General features: G+C 53.9%; 1 protein-coding gene across 2 annotated transcripts; it reads right to left on the bottom strand.

The window, feature by feature from the left end:
- Positions 1-1,959: 1,959 nt before the first annotated feature.
- On the bottom strand, positions 1,960-15,448 carry LOC106628696 (interferon-induced very large GTPase 1-like). Of its 2 annotated transcripts, XM_088053081.1 has the most exons (3): positions 15,346-15,448; positions 13,443-13,626; positions 1,960-11,072 (listed from the first exon to the last, which is right to left on the bottom strand). In XM_088053081.1, exon 3 carries the CDS (start codon positions 11,068-11,070, stop codon positions 3,775-3,777), a length of 7,296 nt encoding a protein of 2,431 aa, XP_087909207.1. In that variant the 5' UTR covers positions 11,071-11,072; positions 13,443-13,626; positions 15,346-15,448; the 3' UTR covers positions 1,960-3,774. The 2 variants fall into 2 exon arrangements, with proteins under 2 accessions (XP_087909207.1, XP_087909206.1); XM_088053080.1 differs by lacking the exon at positions 13,443-13,626 and having other exon boundaries at positions 15,346-15,440.
- Positions 15,449-18,525: the final 3,077 nt, after the last annotated feature.

An 18,525-nucleotide genomic window follows, 5' to 3' on the forward strand; every position in this document is an offset into this window, starting at 1 on the left:
TTTTTCTGTTGGGGAACCCATTTCTATAGTTTGTTGCTATCCCAGTTTGTAGCGTGGGGCATGCAGGATTAGCCTGTGTCCTCTTTCGGCTGCAGCTCAGTCTTAATCAACGAGCCTGACTTGAATTTACATCAAAAAGTCTCCAGCCTCTTTTATAACATCTTGGATGAGTGACTCCCGCTCCATGTGCTATCCTCCATGCTGGGGTTCTTTTGGCAGGCAGTCTCCGGGCTGCATTACGGGTTGCGGAGCCTAAAGATGATTCCTGTAGCTGGGGCTTGGAGGGCCCCGGGCATTTGATGGATGCACCTTGTGGTAGCGGCTTGGGCGGTCGCTGCATGGGCGAACTCACCCACAATGCAGTCACAGCCACACTGGTGGAGGAGCTCCAGTGAATAACGGCCGCTGCCCCCTCGCTTTTTCACTTGCTACTCTGCCTCGCTCTGTGTCCTTGGCAGGAGTTTCAGCAGAAAATGGGACCTAGCGACATTTCTATTGCCATTCATTTGTTATGCTGGACTTCCCCAGAAAGTCTGAAACTATTTTCCAAAGCTTTATAATGTTCAATCTGTGGTTCCAAGACCACGCTAGCAAGGCTAGCGATGTGGCAGCAAGGCTAACAAGGCCTGCTGTATATACTTTACTCCCAATTTAGGTAAAAGGAGAATCCATACCTTGACAATGAGTTTTTCTTCCAGTGAAAGATATCCTCATATTTCTTTGGTGCCTTTTTCTATTTCAAAAGGATATTTATCAAGGGGATAATTGACCTCAGGTCCCAGAGGGGAATCTGGATTAATTGGTCAGCTATTCATGCCGGTTTTGGTCAGCTCTTCACACTGTCTTTGGAGGCTCTTCCAGCTCGCCATATTTTTATACATCCTGTTGGGCTGTTAGGTCTCCCCTTGCACACCTGGCTGGCTGGCTGTGTCCTCACATCAGGGTCATCAGGTGATATGTGCGGTCATGGGTTGAAGACGGAAATCATAACGTGAGTACTCTCTTGATCATCAGACAAACAACGTGTTTCGTTGTTTATAACCTCCTTAGATAGTTGGTTCAAAACTCCCAGATCTAGACAATTGATTGGCCGAGGTTTTAGCACCACCCAGCTCCCTGACCAGTGCTGTGTCTGTTTTCTGGGTTGAACATCACTGGCTGAGGTCCCTGCTTGGGTCTGAATCCAACCCATCCCTGCCCCATCCAGGGATTTGTTTTATTTCTAGGCAGGTTGAATCTGGGGGTCTGATATGGCCAAATTTATTTGGCAGTTTTGAGCTAGCTGCCTCGGGGACACCAGACCAGGCCTGAGGCCATCCCCCCTTGCTGCACTGGGTTCTCTCCACTGCACCCAGCTGTGGCACTGGGTCCCCCCCACTCACTCCAGGAGCTGCACCAGGACATTCCCCACTCAGCCCAGGCGGTGACACCATGGCCAGGGTCACCTCCACTCCCAGTCTGGCACCAGGAGCCACCCAAATCCCCTCCCAGCCCAGGTGTCCCCAGTCCCTGGCACTCAGCCCTTTTAGCACACGCACACACAGCCCAGCTCTGGCTCCTGTCACTGGCTCTGGGTCAGCTTGGCCAGGGCAGGGCTTGGCAGAGTTTGGGCCTCTTCCCCTTTTGAGCTGCTCATTCCCAGCTGAGCAGCTCCAGAGCACAGACCCTCACTGGGATCAAACTTCTCAGCCCTCCATGTGTGTGACAGGCCAGCCCTGCTTCCCAGCGCTGCCTCCCTTGGCACCTGCCACTGACACTGGTTTCCCTGGGTGTTGTGGTTTGGGGCTTCCTGCCCTCTCTGCTGTCCCTGCAGACAGTGAAGCTGCTCCTGGAGCAGAGGCCCTGAATGGATCAGAGCCCCTGAATGGAGCAGAGCCTCTCTGCCACACCCCAGCTCCCAGACCCTCACCCAGTGTTTTGCCAGGCAGCAGGGTCAGCACAAAAGAAACAGGCACCAACTTAAGGAAGAGGTGTCATTTACTATAATGCAAAACTGCCAAGAATCACAAAAGGATGGCAATCTCAGCAAGGCACATCATCATTACTACAAAAGATTGCATACAGTGAGATGACACACATTACATCTCCAGTTACCCCAAGACTTTACCATCCTCCAGCTCCACACATCAGCTGGGGAGCCCCTGTCACAGTGAAGGAACAGAGAGTCCCTCTCGGTAACTGGGAATTACTGTGGGGTGTCCACCTGCAGGCAACGAGGCTTCCAACTGCACTGTGAGAGGGTCCTGTTCTTATATTGTTCAATAACCAAGCTAACATCACTTCTAGAGCAGGAACATCTCGTTTCTTTTTCCTCTTGGGTTCCTCCCAAAGCCTGGCCTGGACTAAAGCAGGAACCAAGGGAGTTGTCTTTGATCCTACACCCCAAACAAGGAAAAATGTCGGATTTCATGGATCTTGTCCCATTTGTAAATATGGAAAGATAAATGCATGTTTCACTAATGAGCACATTCATAGATCATATTGTTAATGATGCTTCGCTAATAAGCAGCTACATTTATCATATGGCTAATAATGCTTCCCTAATGAGTGGATACACATCACTTTTGGTGGAAAGGTTCACCCACTGGGCAACTTTGGCTCAGGGCCTAACGTTCAGGCCTAAGGCAGGGCCCATTGTTCAGGCCTTGGAAATTCACCCAGTGCCACCCCCTGTCCCCTGCCTGTCTCGAGTCACCCCCAGCTGTGTCTGTCCTGAACACAAAGGGGACACAGAGCAGGGAGGTCCAAATCAACTCCTTTATTAGCAGAGCCTGCAGGGCATGAGGCTGAAGCAGCCCTTCAGCCAGCTCTCCAGCAGGGCTTGGCCCTCGCATTGCCAGCGGGGCTGCAGCACCTGCACAGCAAAAGCCCCCATGCCTGCCTGGGCCAGAGCCAGCTGGTGCCACCTTCTCCAGAGCACGGCTCCAGTGCCACCAGCCTGCCTGGACAGCACCAGCACTGCCCCAGGCTGCTGTGGAAGGTGCTGGCAGGCAGGATTCTCCACATGGGGCATTCCCAAGGCTTTCCTCAGCAGTGAGGCCAAGGGCAGGAGCATCTCCTTGCAGGCCTGAGGGCTGCAGGGAAGGGCAGCAGCCCCAGGCACCTGAGCAGGAGCGGCTGCCCTGGACAGAGACACAGCACCTCCGAGACTGGGAGTGAAAGCACTGCCTGAGCCCCGGGGCCATCGTGTCCCTGCTTTCCTGAGCCCAGAGGCACAACAGCTCCTGCTGGGAGAATGGCCTCAGTTGATCCAGGAGGCTGCAGTGAGGGAGGGAAGGATGACACCCAAAAGCCAATCAGCCCAGCTTGCAGCCAGCGTGGAGCTGGCCTCAGGTCCTGCAGCTCTTTCTCCGAGCAGGACACCTCCTTGCTGCAGGAAAACTGCCTTGGGGGCACTGTCTCTTCCTGTCTCACAGCACCTGAGCCAAGGGGTGCTCTGAGTGCTGCCTCTGCCCTTGCCCTGGCCCTCGGGCTCAGGCTTGGCCATGAGGCCAATCGCCACAACGAGAGGCTTTGGTTTGGCTCTAGGACAAAGCAGAGGGAAATGTTTATGGCAAGAAGGCAAGAGGATTCTGGCTTTCTCATCAAGCAAGGGAGTTCCTGAGCGACAGCCACAGTAACGCGCCTTATTTCACCAAACGTGGGAGCAGTTGGATACCGTTGTCTTCATTGGGCTTGAGAACATCATCATTGTAACTGAATTTGTGGAGAGCCTGCGACAAAGTTCTCCTAAACTGCAAAGCCCCTGTGGTTCTTCCTTCCCGTGGATGTGGCCTAACGCCTGTCCAGTTCAGACAATGCTTCCTGCTTGGTAATTCTCTGCCATGCCTCAGGGATTTCTCCTTTGCCCTGAAATTTACCATTGTACAAGGCTTCCAGCTGTGCCCTGAAATGAGACACAAACCATTTCCAGTACGCCTGCATGGATGAATCAGGAAGAATGTTCCAATTGGAAAAAGGAGGTCCAGCATCACGGTATGTCTTGCAGGGGATCCATTCATTGTCACCAACTCTGAATAAGACATCGCTTGCAACAAGGCTGGAACAAATATCAATGACCAGCTCTTCTGTCTTATAATACTGACCTCCCACCAAAGCTTCTGGGCGATGGAAGACCAGCTGATGTTTTCCATCATGTCCCTGCATGGTGTTTGTGCAGACAGCCCCACAAAATGGACACTGCTCCCAGCACCCCGAAAACTGCTCCACCAGGATGGTGTGAGGCTGTGTTGCAAACAAGCTCATATCAGCACCAGCAAATTCTTTCCTGAGCCTGTCCCTCAGGTCATCCAGAGCTTCTGCCATGGCACTGCTCAGGAACTCAGTATCTTTGACCTCTTGGTGCTCGATGCCCTTCAGGTCACTTCTGGGCAAGTTGATCACTTCTGTCAGTTCCCTGCAAAATTCATCCAGCCAAAGAGAGACTTTGTCTTCTCTGTCTTTTCTGTCTTTGACAATTTGGGTTGATAAAGAAACAGCTGACAGGATGTTTCCATACAGAAGATTGAGTGAGCAATCTAAAAACTTCTCCAGATTTCCACTCTCACCTAAACAGTAATTCTTAACTCGTGTTTCAATGTATTTCTGAAAAAATTCTTTTGGGAAATTAAGGTATTGTACGAAATACTCAAAATTTTCTTGTTCTGCCAGGTATCTCAGGATGCAAATTTCCAGATTGGCTCTGTTGCCCCTGAAATCCGGGAATTTGCCCTGCATGTCCTCAGCGATGGCTTTAGACGTCCTCTCATAGACCGCCCGGCGAAGAGCCGCTTCAATCTTCTCACAAAGGAAAACAGCAAAAGTTGTGACTGAAGTGGCTCCTTGGCAGGACATCTGGAAACATTGGAAGAACTCTTCTCTCTTGCTGCTCAGGTACACAACTGGGTCATTTGCCTTTTGGAATGCTTCATGCATGGCTTTAAACCTTTCCGCTGCCATTTTGCACAGATACAGAGACAAAGCTATGCTGTACTCTCTGTTAAAAGTACATTTGGCATGGCTGGGGACAGAGTTCACACCGTTGTGTACTTCATTGAGTATTTCATGGATAAAATTTCGACTGTAATCCCGTTTCTCCTGTTCCTTCTTTTCAATGTTTGCCTTCACACACACTATGATGTTGTCTGTGATGTGCTGCAAGTTGATTGCATCAGCATCAGAAATCTTCTTAGTGAAGAAATAAAAATATTTTCTTTTCATGACATGTTTCTCTAAGTCAAAAGAAAATCCACTGCCTTTGGGAAACGATGTGATCCGTGCATGGAAACCTGGCTCCTTAAAGTGCTCCAGAAGGACTTCTTCGATGTCTGAATCAATATTCACCTGTTCCAGAGGACGAGCAGCACTGGAGACTTCGGCAATCCACTTGTTCCAGACAAGAGTGAAGTTGTCCCTCAGTTCTCTCTCACTCAGGCTCTTCCCTTTCAGAGTCACAGCCAGCTCCCTACTCCTTCTCAGGAGCTCATCTTCATATTCCAACTTCCGTGCATCCAGTTTCCTCTGCTCCTTCTGTAGCTCTATAAGACTCTCACATTTCTTCTTCGTTTCATGGAGAAGAGTCTCTTTTAGTTCTTTCAGCTTCAGCTCTGTGCCTGATTTCCACTGGACCAGTGTCTCATGGTCTTTGTCTTCCCTGAAATACTTCTCCACTTCTTTCTCAATGCCATCACTTGTCTTTTGCACCAGCCCTTCAAGGTGTTTTCTGGTGACATTCTGCAAGTCCCCATTCCGAATTCGGTTGTCCAGTCTCATCTGTACGTCTAAGATGTGACTCCTCAGCTTCCAGGTCCACCGACTAAAGGCGCTTTCCAGTTTCCGGTACACAGCAATCTCCAAGGAATTCTTGAAGCTGAAAACAAAGTTTTCATTCAGCAAAGCATTCCAGAGGTCACCAATACGATCTTTCAGGCTCGAGAGCCTCAAAATGCTGTGCTGCGACTGCTTCTTGGCAGCCTGGAGGATTTTGCTCTTTAGTTGCTGGACGTTCTGGCTGTAGGTGGGGTTGGGTGGTGCCATTGGGGGGTTTCCTTCCCACAGGTGAGCAAAGTAGTGAATGTGGGTGTTGACATCAAAGCCAATGACATCGCTGAAGGAGGAGATGTCACAGAATTCCTGCTGAGCAGCTATCACGGTCATTTCATCCAGCTTTTCTTGCAAACGCCTTTGTCCTTCCATGTTCTGCTCCTTGGCAGTTGCTTCTCCCACATTTTGGTGGACAAAGAGGCAGCTGGGGGAAAGATTGACTTTCTTCATCCTCAGGAAAGCCTGCACAGCGATCTGGAGAACATCTTGCATTTCCGATGGGTTCTCTCCAAACACATTGATCACAGTCATATTACCAACACCAATGACAAAGGTGGCCAGCTCATTGTCATGGTTCAGGGACTGTTTACTGGCCATCTCGGTGGCACGGAGTCCCTCTGTGTCAACCACCAGCACAAAATCAAAGCCCAAGTCTTGCTGCAGCTCCTCGCCCACTGGGATGAGCTGCATGAAGGCTCCGCGGGTGCATCTCCCCGCGCTGACGCTGAACTGCAGACCAAACATGGCATTCAGCAGGGTGGACTTGCCTGTGCTCTGGATGCCCAGCACGGAGAGCACAAACACTCGTTTGTCCCCCAGCCTCCCCATTAAGCTGTCAAAGATGGCTCCCACCCAGCGCAAGGGCAGGTAAGAAGCGTCCCCATCCATCAGCTCCACGGGATAACCCAAAACCATCAGCTCTGCTGCAATTTCTGGCAGTTTAGCATAAAGCTCATCCTTGGAGTTCATTAACTGCAGAGCTTCATAAATCTGCCCTACCTCTCTCAGAAGGTGCTCCAGGCCGAAGGATGAATTGTTGATTTCATCAGAGATGGAATCCAGCTGATTCACCAACTCAGCATTCACACTGCTTTTTTCCTGGTTTTTCTTTCCTGTCGAGATTTCAGTCCATAACTCATGATAGTCTCTTCTTAGTTTTTCAAGGCGACCATAGGACATCTCATCCATGAAGACCTTCGTCCACTGCAGGAAATATTTCTTGGTATCTGCTGGCTGGCCCTTGAGGAAGCCAAGGAATGATTCCATCAGTGGGTTGAGGGGGAAAGCTTGCTCAAGTTGCTTTCTTCTTAGTGCTTTCTTCTCATTTTCAATTTGGCTGCGATGATGCTCAATGCTCTTGTTCCCCTTCTCCTGCAAGCGAGTGAGTTCTTTGTCCTTTTTGCACCACTGGTACCACAGTTTTCCTTGAAGCGGCAGCAGCTGGGATTTGATCTCAGACAGCTTCTCTTTCTTCAGAAGCTCCACCAGCTCCTTTGCCTTGACTTTGGCTGCCACACACCCGGGTTGATCTGCATCCACTATGAATCCGTGCTGGCGAGCTTTGTCTGCACAGGTGTCCAGGCTGAGACGTGCATTAGACCCTGCCAGGAGATTCCCAATTGTTTTGCTCAGCTGGATCACCAGTTCTGCTTCGTTTCTGTTCCTGATCCCAATTTTTATTTTTGTACTTGATCGCCCAGGTGCAACGTTCTCTTTTTCCGTGAGAAGACAAACCAAAGGCCTTTGTGACTGCCACAGGTCCTGCAGAAGCTTTTTCCCCCTGCTGTCCATGTGCTCCGAATCGGACACCAGAGCCACGTTGACAGCAGATATCTCCTGCAGGAACTGCAGCTGTGCTTTGTGATCCCTGGCATCTCCATGCAGGTTGCAGAAAGCCACGCAGCGCTCAAAGGTGTCATCGGGGCTTCCACGGGGGCAGTACCAGGCAATCTCCACCACCCCTTCCATCAGCAAACGCTCCCTGGTGCTGCCTCTGCAGTGGCGGTGGAAGAAAGTGTCGTGTTTGCGTTTGCTCAGCAGAGCGTTCAGGAGCTGAGACTTGGAAGAGGAGGCCGAGCTGCCAATGCGGATGAAGGACACGATAGGTGTCTGTGTCTGAAAGATGAGTTTGTTGTTGTAACTCTTTGTTTGGGCCTGCTTTCCTGACTTCTCAACCTCTTTCCAGCTCCTTTGGATTTGGCTGAGGGCATAGAGCGGGAACTCGATGTGTGAAGTGCACGGGTTGGGCACCAGCAGAGGCAGCGCCAGTTGGCAGAAGGCCAGCTTGGTTGCAAGGGTCTGTCTCAGGAAGTCATCAGCGCAGTGGAAAATGGCCATCTGCAGGTCCATGGGGTGCACATAGCTGTCCCTGCTCACACATTCAGGGGCTGCTTCCTCCAAATCATCAAGAAAGTTATCAAAGGAATCTGACAGTTCATCCTCTTCCTTTGTAGTTACTGGCTCAGATGCAAGGCCAGGGATGCTCTCATCCCAGCAAGTCAGGTACCTCACCTGGTAATCCACGGTTAACAGCTTTTGCAGGAAGTAACCTGGCAGTTCCGTGTCCTGGCTGGGCTGGCTGTCCTGCAGACATGTCCTGCAGATGGTGTGGAAATCTCCCATCCCCATTCTTCTTGGATAGTGACTTTCCAGTCCCAGGCGCTTGAGCAGCTGGAGGAACTCCTGGTTTGCAATGGCTTCATTTGCTTCGGATTGGCTGCTGTTGGAGATGGATTGAGACTGGCTAGGGTGTTCAGATGTTAGAAAAGTGTCTTTCAGGTCTCTGATTATGTTCTGCATCCTCTCTTCATCCCCATTGCCATCCAAGCACCCACTGATCAAGGAATGCAAGTCCTCTTCCAGCCTCTCCCAGTCTTCACCTCCACTGTGCTTTTGGAGCAGATTCTTTATCCGTGTGGACCACAAGCCTTTCATGTGATCTTCCATGAAAATTAAACGCTCCCTCTTCTGCCCAGGGGACAGCCCTTGACTTTCTGGTGTCACAGTCAGACCCTTCAGCAGAAGAGAGGCCTCAGCTCTGTCAGCATCTTGCTCCTTCAGGTTCACGTACTTCTTGTGTGCCACTTCCATTTCCTTGGCCATGTACTCAATTTCTGGGTGTGTAAGGAGGTGCTGAAAAGTGCTGCTTTCCACCTGGTACCCTGTGCTGCTCACAATCAAGAGCACCAACAGCTCCACGTCCTTCTGAGCCTTTTCCTGGAGACACTGGAGTAAGGAATAAATGGCAAGGCTGCTGGTCTGGGTCGCTTCTCGCTTTGCTTCATGAATGGCGGAAGCAGAGCTTCCTGGTGCGTAGGAGACAGCATGGATGTGCTCCTTCATTTGCTGCAGTGTTTTGATGAGGTCTTCAAGCTCAGAGACTTTGGGAGATTTGGGAAGTGGGTGCTCATTCTGGAAGATCCATTGCATAATGAAGGAAGCCTCAGGGAAGTCCTTGACAGAGTAGATATGTGGAGTCAGGAGGCTTTTCAATATTACCTTGATAAATCTGGTGTTTTCTGGAGGTGACTCCTGGCAACTCCGCACGGTGTTCACCAGGAAGTCCTGCAGGGCTTTGTCTGACAGGCACACGTTGATCCACACACTGGGGTTCCTGGTTTTTGCATTCAGATCATCTTTTAGCTCCATCAGCATGAGCAGCTTCCTTTCATCCACCGGCATCTTCCAGGCTTTCAGAGTCCTCATGAATTCTCTGGCCTCTTGCACTGCACTGCCCAGTTCCTCTCCAAAAATGCTGCCAACGCTCAGATTTGTCAGTGCTTTGTACGCAGCCCGGAGGGCTCTGCTCATCTGACCCACGGACTTAAAATCCCTGCTGTGATTGTACAGGATGACATCCCACACTGGGATCAGCTCAAACCCACGGTCGATAACGCACCACGTTGTGTTATCAGACACGAGCCCCGTTCTCCACTGAGGAAGAGAAGCGGTGTCTGGTGGGCCCCCTGTGTTGACCACGTAGAGCTGAATCGCTGTATGGGAACCCTCTCCGGCTCTTCCCAGGACAGAAGCCTTTGAGCTGGATGTAGAAACATCCAGGGCCCCCGCAGCACTTGCCAGGAAGCCACCCCAGCTGGCCCTGACAAAGCTGTTCAGAGCTTCAGACGTTTGTCGCTTCATCTCTTCCCTCTGCTCCTCTCGGAATCCCTCAGTAGACGCCTTCCACCAGAATATCCCCCCAAAGTGGAGGGGACCCTGGTTTACGTGGGACCCAAACCTGCTGAAGAACCTCTCACACATATTTAGCAGGGGGGTCTTGTCATCCTGAGTGGAGCTCAAAAGCGGCTCTATCTCTTTCAGCTTCTTCAGAGCCTCATCCGAGAGGCAAAGCTGATGCCTTTGGAAGTAGCAGGAGGCCAGAGGGAGGTACTGGTACCTGGTGCTGCAAAAGTAGCTCTGCTCAGAGCGGGACTGGTGGGTGTCCTGTGACCGCGAGGAGCTGCTGCCATCTACACCCGCTCCCAGATTAATTCCCCAGAACTTGAATTTGGCAGAAACACTCATGCTGAACCCCAGCTGCTCCATGGACTTGGTGAAAGAGGATTCTGCTGCAGAGGAGGAGAAGTCCTTCCTCTCAAGGAGCGATCCTCGCTCTGGACCGGCGAGCTGGAATCCCTCAGGAACCCTGAGGAGCTGATCTCGCTTTGCCAGCGCATCTCCAGGTCTGCTGGTTCTGTAGATGCCCTGCAGGGCCAGTCCCCCTGATGCCCGCCTCAGCACCTCCGCGTCAGGGATGTTCTCTCTCCTGCCTGCTGGCAGCTCCTGCTGCTCCAGCTGCTTCTGGATGCTCTCCAGCATATCCGCCAAGGGTTCTTTTGGTGCTGGCCAGAACTCTTTGGGAATCTCCATGGCTTGCCACACAGTCTCTGCTTTCTCCCTCAGAGCATCCTGGCTGTGGGTGCGGCTGTTGAGCATTTCTGTCAGATCATTCAGGGCTTGTTTGGCCAATTCTTGTTTCTCTTTTCTCTTCTCCATGTGCTCCTTCTGCACATCTTTACTGGTTGTTTTGTCATCTCTTATTTTCAGGAGTTTCTGGAGTGCCTTCTTCTCCCAGGGGTGCCTTACCTCACACTCCAGCTTGAGGTAGTCCTCGTACTCCAGATGTTGCAGGGCTTCTCTGCACTCAATTCCCAGGATCTGCGACGCTTTGGGCAGCCAGTATCCAGCATCCAGCCCTTCATCCTGGAATGCCTTTGCCAGGAGCTGTGCCTTTGTATCCCCCTCCTGTGTGCCCTCCTGCGAAGCCATGGCTGTGGAGGAAGAAAAGAGACTTTCCCTAAGGTGCAGGCAGAGGCCCCAGCCTCTGGCAGAGGCTCTGCAGCAGCTGTGGCCCTGGGGATTGCTCCCACCCGGCTGCTGGAGCCGGACCTGGGATGGCAGAAGAGCCAGGGTCCCCTTCCCAGCACACTGGATGTGCCTGTGGCTTTCCTGTGTGCAGGATCAACCCTGAAGCTCAGTCTTTATCCCAGAAACTACACAGAGAGAGACACAAACACAGAGATACACAGAGACACACACAGAAATAGACACACAGGCACAAAGACATAAACACAGACACAGAGACACACAGACAACACAGGGACACACACACAACACAGACACACACACACACAGGCACACAGAGAGACACGTAGAGATGAAAACACAACACACACAGAGAAAAAAACACACACACAGGCATACACACTCAGAGACACTGTCAGACACAGACACAGGCAGACACACAGACTCTCACACACACAAGTACACGCGAATTCACTCAGCCACACAACCTGCCCTGGAAAAGCTGCTGCCGTCACCATTTCCCACATCCTCCCAGCAGAACCCCTCATGACACAAGTGCAGACAGCGAGGAGCACTCCCAGCTCCCTCGAGCACTGGCCCATCCAACACCCCTGCCTGCATCCTGCACCCTCTGCCCAGTCCCACGGCTGCCCTGCTCGCTGTCTGGCCCAGCCTGCTGCTCCCAGCACCCGGAGGCAGTGCTCACACACTCCCCCAGGGCACCCCACACTCCCCAGACACATCCCCCCACGCCAGGCACGGCCACACGGGCTCTGAGCTGTGCTCCTGCTCCAGCTGCCAGCGCAGCCCCTCCTCGCCCCACTCACGCCTCTTCACAGGAGCTGCTTCCCTGCACAGTCAGGACCCACCACCCCAGATCAGGGGGAAAATCCACCTTGTCCCTGCCCACAGCTGTGCCTGGGGTATCCTGGTGGCCCTTCAGGAGAGACTGGAGATTTTGGGAGCCAACTCGGACAGGTGCCCTCCGCGATCTCTTGCTCGTTACCACAGCGGGTCTTGTCAGCCCAGCGCCCATTGGTGGCCATCTCACCCACGGCCACCACATGGCCACTGAACTTAAAATCTCTGGTGACAGGAGGAAAAGTGTCAGCAAACTTCAGCCCTGGCCTTGAGGGGAGCAGGCTTCAGGCTGCTCAGGGGTGAATTACAGAGGGCCCCTGGGAAACGGCTCTGGAAGGTGCTGGGGTCCTGTCCTGGGGATGGCTCTTACCCAGAGCCAGTTCAGTTTGGGTTTGTGTCTGGAGCTGTCACTGTAGCCCCCTGACTCAGGAATATGACGAAGTGTGAAGGGTGGCCCAGGACTCTGGGTGGGGCTGCGGCCAGGGGCTGCTCTTCCTTCCAGCAGGGGTGATCAACACAGGGGCCATGCGGCACAGTGGGTCTGTCCTGAGCTCCTGTTCCCCTATGGTTTTTTCCTTCTTTTCCCCTCTTGGTTTTTTCTTGCTTCAGCACCATGACCAGGGCTTGCCAGCTTGCTTCTCTGCTCCTCTGCTGCTTGGGAGCCCAGAGCCGCTGCGAGCTGGGAGCACCCCCAGCCCCAGCAGGCCCGGCCTCAGGCCCGGCCATGGCCGGTGAGGCGCGCAAAGGAGCGATCCCCCGGCCAGCCCCCGCTGCTCCGGCTGTTCTGCTACCCTTGGATTCGCCGGCCCGGGCCTGCAGCGGCACTGAGAGCGGCTGCTCCCCGCGGGCTGTGCAGGGGAAGCCAACTCTCCTCTCCGCGGCGCCCCAGCCGCCATTGGCAGCGGAGAGGCGGCCGAGCCCGCGCCACAGCGCCCCCTGCAGCCGCGGGGGAATCATCGCACCCGCCCGGCCCGGCCGGGAGCCACCAGCGCCCCTCAGCATTCACCCATGGGGGAGCTCAAGGACAGCCTGGTAATCTGAGCTTTTTGGATTTCACTAAAGCTTTCGACCTTGCTTCTCCCAGGACCCTGGTGTGTCCCTTCCAACTCAGGCCATTCCATTATTCCATGATTCTCACACTAACTGACCTGACCCTTTCACTGGACACCTGCCTTTCAGCCTTTGGGGTTTTTGACACTGTCACACAATCCTGAAAACTCTCCCAGTCTCAGTTCACTTGGATTCTGGAGAGATTTATTCACTGCAAAAAAATTCTTCTGATCATTCATCTTCGGTCCCACCAAGGCCACAACTCCCTTACCAGCACAGTTATCAATCTCAGGGGCTTGGACTCAGGGATAGATCCAAGGGCCCCTGCAGCCTTCCAGAGCCTTCAGGGGCAGCTTTCCCTGGGGAATTCCTGCCGATTTGGGCAATCTGTGCAAGGCCTGTGGGCTCTGATTCCCCTCACCCACCTCACAGCAGATGCTCCCCTTGCTCCCAGCCTTGGCTTCCCAGCAGACACCGGCAGCCGAGGGCCCCAGCTCAGGGGACACAGCACAGCACAGCGGCAGGCCTGGGGCACACGGTGGGGTGTGGAGAAGGTGATGGGAACCCCTGGAGAACTCAGCAGGAATCAGGAAGGAAAGGCCTGAAATCCTAGAGGAGAAGAGCAGACAGTCAGGAGAAGGCAAGCCATGAGCACACAGGATTCATTCCAGGGAGCCCTGGGGGCCAACCCTTCTCCTCCACTGGACACTGCCCAGGCAGCAAAGACTCCTCAGGGCTCTTCTGGGGAGGTGAGCAGAGCAGGCTTTCACCTGGGACCTACATCCACCAGAAGGAAGCTGGAGCAAAGCCCCTGAAGCTCAACAAGGCCAAGTGCAGGTGCTACCCCTGGGTGCAGGCAATTCCAGGCACAGACACGAGCTGGGAAGAGAATGGATTGAGAGCAGCCCTGAGGAGAAGGACTGGTGGGCGCTGCTGGGTGAGAGGCTGTCCAGGGAACATCTGTGCTCTCAGGCAGCACACAAGCTGTGGAGGGGACAGAGCCAGGGGAACAGCACTGACAGTGGGGCAGCACGGGCCCCGTCCCACCACTGCCCACATCACACAGCTGCTGCTGGGGGGAAGCTCAGGACCCCAAATAGGGGGGAGAAGCAGCGCTGGGCTTGGGTCCCAGCAAGTTCTGAGCCTCCAGCAGCAGCTCGTGCACTCCCACCAGCAGGATGGGGACACGATGGGGAAGGCAGAAGCAGGAAAAGCATCTGGCTCAAGATAAGGGCAGTTCAGCAGCAGAGGAAAGCTTGGCCTGCAGGCAAAGCACAGGAGAAACTTTAGACACCAATTGTTTGCTTTGGGCACATGTCCAGCTGCTCCCTGGGCAGCAGAGCCTCAGTGCAGGACAGTTGCTCAGGAAGGGAGCTGATGCCTCAGGGTCACTGCTGGAGCTCGTCCACTTTGGCCACTTGTCCCAGCCCTGTCCCCTCCCAAATTCTCTCCCACCAGAGCGCTGCCAGCGCTGGTTCAGTCTCAGGAGCCAGAGGCCGCCGTGGACAACAATAACTCCAGCCCTGAAGCTGCCCCCAGGCACCCGTGGCAGTCCCTGCACGGTTTCCCATTGCTGAAGGAATAGGAAAAAGGCCCATGCGACTGTGTCCGTGCCCACAGAGAGGCACTGAGCACATTCAGGACATAACTCGGGATCGAGCTCCTCCTTGGAAGCAAAGGAGGGAAGCAGCAAGGCTGGCAGCAGGAGCGGCCATGGGAATGCGTGCAGCCGTTCCACAGCACAGCCCCCGAGAGTGTTTTCCCCAGCCGTGTCCCAGGGAAAGAAAGGGGCTCTGGGAACAGCGCTCCCTTGCTGGGGCTGGCCCAGAGCCCAGAGCGCTCTGCGCGGTGACGCTCCGACTGGAGGAGAGGAGAATGCCACCCGCCCTGCATGGGGAGCAAAAGGAAGAACTGAGCCCCTGCGCTTGGGGACAGGGCAGGAGGAGCCGTGCCTGCCGCTCATCCCCACGGAGCTGCCCAGCGGCCGAAGGAGCGGCTCGGGGCCAGCACTGCCCCCGGCATCAGTGCCACGGCTCCTGCCATCCGGGGGGCACAGCAGCCATCCGGCCCCACCTCTGAGCCCGGCCCCCTCCCAGCTCAGCCCCGCAGCGCACACGGCTCCCCCGAGCCCCCCAAAGCGGCTGCAGCAGCGGCGGCTTCCTCCAGCCCCCGGAGGAGCAGACACCGCCCGCCCGCTGCCCTCCCAGCGCTCTTCCCCTGCCCTGCCATCTCCCCGGCCGTGCCAAAACACCGCAACAGGAGCCACGAGAGCAACAAGATCCCGCTCCCCGCTGCTCCCGGCCGCACAGCTCCTCCCCAGGGCCCTACCTTCTCTCCTTCTCCCTCCGAGCCCCGCAGCTCCCGGGATGCCAGAAGCCGATCCCAGCCCCTCTTTAAGCAGCCCCGGCTCTCCCATGGGTGCGGCTTCGTCTTCTAGAGGTAGTGGGGCAATTCCAGGAAATCACGCTTCTGACAAAACCGAGTGTGAAAGCGAAACCACTCTTTTGGACTTTAGTTATTTGAGTTAGAGCCCGATTTCTTCACCGGCCGTGGTTTGAGCTGCATCTCAGAGAACTCTCAGCTCTTTGCACAGACCTTTTAACTGCTGTGCTGGTACCTGGAGGGCAGGTGAGGCTCTCAGCCCTTCCTGGGGCTGGTGTTCCATCAGGAAAAGGAGCAGGGGGAGCACAGCACCCCTCTCAGGGATGAATTTATGCAGAAATTCATCCTCCATATCTTTCTCTCCTGTTAGGTCATGTATCAGTTCAGCACAGCCCCTCCAGCCCCGGCTCTTTTGGAGGGAGCTGCTTCCTCTTTTAGGGGGGCCGTGGGGCAGCAGCTACTGCTTTCCCATAGGTCCTGTTTTCCTGCAGCAGTGTGAAAGTGAAGCTGCTGCTGCCTGGTTTGGGCTGAAAAAGTTTTTGGGTGAGAGGTGGAACTTGAGGATGCTTGAGGTCTTTTCCAACCTTAATGATTCTATGCTTGCATGAAAGGCAGCAGGAGCTGGGCAGAGCCTGGGGCTCCTGCCTGGAAACACCAGCCCTGCTCCCCTTAGCCTGGATCATGGAATCCTAGAAATGGACATCCTGTGCCAAGGCCTGCCCACCCTCCTAGGGAACAATTCCTTCCCAATATCCCATCCAGCCCTGCCCTCAGGCTGTGGGAAGCCTTTCCCTGTGTCCTGTCCCTGCAGCCCTTGTTCCCAGTCCCTCTCCAGCTCTCCTGGAACCCCTTCAGGCCCTGGAAGGGGCTCTCAGGTTTCCCTGGGTCCTTCTCCAGGTGAACATCCCCAGCTCTGAGGAGAGGAGGGATGGGAGGAGATGCCTGTTGGTGCCATCACATCAGCTCTGTGCTCTGAACAACCCAGGGACCCCAGAGACAACCTCCAGAGCCCTCAGCCCCTCAGCTTGTGCAGGCTAGGGAGATTCCCTGGGCTGGAGCAAGGCCAGAAGAAGGAAGATGGGAAACAGGGACCCTCAGCACAGCTCCTGCAGCCAGAGCCATCCTAGCAAACCCACAGAGGGTTCATTAATAATACCCAGGGGACAAGAAGGTCAAGTCCTTGGGCTCAGGAGAATAGATTGTGAGAAATCAGGAACGGGGCTGTGGCTGAGCTCATCCCTAATGGGCTGCAGCTGTGTAAGACAGGGGACCATTGTTAAAGGAAAAGGAGCACGGAATGCTGAGGGGCACTGACCAGTAACAAAAGGGTAAAAGGGCACACAGCTGTTATGCAAAAGGAAAAGGGTATAAAAGGTTGTGCCAGGGAATCATGAAGTGCTGATGCTTGAAACCATTCCTGGTGTCAGTCGTGTGTCCTCTGTCAAGTGGTGATCCTGTGGTGATTTGGGCAGGGAACTGCAGACCAGAGAGCAGCCAGCGGGGGAGCCCAGTCTAGCAAAGCAGGTAGAAAGCAAGAGCCTGAACATCCGGACAACTTATGAAAATAGAGATGCTGGTGGCTAGGGGAGCGACTGGGAAGTGTAATGATGGGGACTGAAACAGCAGCAGAAGAGGAATCTGTTTTGGGCATTCTGATGTGATTTTTACAGAGAAAGGTGTTAAGTGTGAGGAGCTGCTACTACGTGCCTTGTTCATGTGGTGTAAAAAGAATATTGTGAGAGCGAGCACGTGGACTGTCTTTTTTGTTGGAACACGGGAGGAAGCAGCAGGGCACGTGTTGTGGGAGGCAGCGATGACAGGAGATGAAATAGCTACAGGGTCGCTTACGACGTGCAGTTTACTTTGGGACTCTTTGCTATGAGTACAAACTGGCAGAGAAGCAGAAACCGCCGTCACCACTTCCCCAGTCCTGGCCGTGGCCTCTGCTCCAGCAGCCGACCCTCCCACTGCAGCCGTGTCCCCTTTGTCTCCTCCCTCTGTGACTGCTCCTTCTGTGAGGGGGCCTATCCTGCCAATATCGCCTGAGAGTTGCCTTTTTCCTCCAGATGCTGGTGACAAAATTCCACGGTCTCAGGAAGCAGCACTGGCATGGCCATGGCAGAGCCACTCTGACCTGCCGCTTTTTACTCAAATCATTTCTTGATGCTTGATTCTTACTTCTTAATTTCTGTTTCACAGCTTTGCTTTTCTTTGAACTTCCCAGTTCAGTGCACTTTGCTTATTTGGCATGAAAGAGCGTGAGTGAGGCTGTGGACTTTGCTTATTTGGCATGGAGGAGGTGGCTCGGGAGCAAACATGCAAGCTGCCCTTTTTTGCTAGAGTGTGGGAGAACAGCAGCCGCGCTTCTGCTCGTGCTGCCTGCAGCTCCCTGCAGGGGTGGCAGAGCAAGCCCTGTGTCCCCCCGCCAAGGGACGGCCGCAGTCTGGCCGGGTCCCAGGGCAGTGCCAGGTTTCCCCTGAATGCGTGGCAGGAGCAGCTGCTAAGTGAGGAGAGAGAAACACCTGCAAAAACGTGTCCTGGTTTAGGGCAGAAGGTACAGATGGATACAGATTTGGTGGTGTGGCCCCCAGAGAGTGCAGAACGAATTTTGCCAAGTTGCTGCTGCACGAGGAGCGCTGGAACAAAAACAACGTGAGCCTCTATGAGGCAGAGTTGGAGCTGCACAAGTGGCATGTAAGAGAGTGCAAAGGTTAATATTCCACAGGCGTAGGTGCAAAGGTTAATATTCCAGAGGTGTGGGTATAAAGATTAATATTCCATAGGCATAAGTGTAAAGGTGTTATGTGCCGTTATGGGTTGGAGACAGAAATCACGACTCAAGTTCTCTCTTGATCATCAGACAAACAGCGTGTTTTAGTGTTCGGAACCTCCTTAGATAGTCAGTTCAAAACTCCCAGATCCTGACAATTGATTGGCCGAGGTTTTAGCACCGCCCAGCTCCCTGACCAGTTCTGTGTCTGCTTTCTGTATTGAACATCACTGGCTGAGGTCCCTGCTTAGGTCTGAATCCAACCCATCCCTGCCCATTCCAGGGACTTGTTTTATTTCTAAGCTGGTTGAATTTGGGGGTCTGATATGGCTAAATTTATTTAGCAGCTTGTCCTG

The sequence above is a fragment of the Pseudopodoces humilis genome, chromosome 3 (assembly GCF_049639895.1).
Source record: "Pseudopodoces humilis isolate 2021_Gansu_Grassland_sample_001 chromosome 3, ASM4963989v1, whole genome shotgun sequence".
Lineage (NCBI taxonomy): Eukaryota > Metazoa > Chordata > Aves > Passeriformes > Paridae > Pseudopodoces > Pseudopodoces humilis.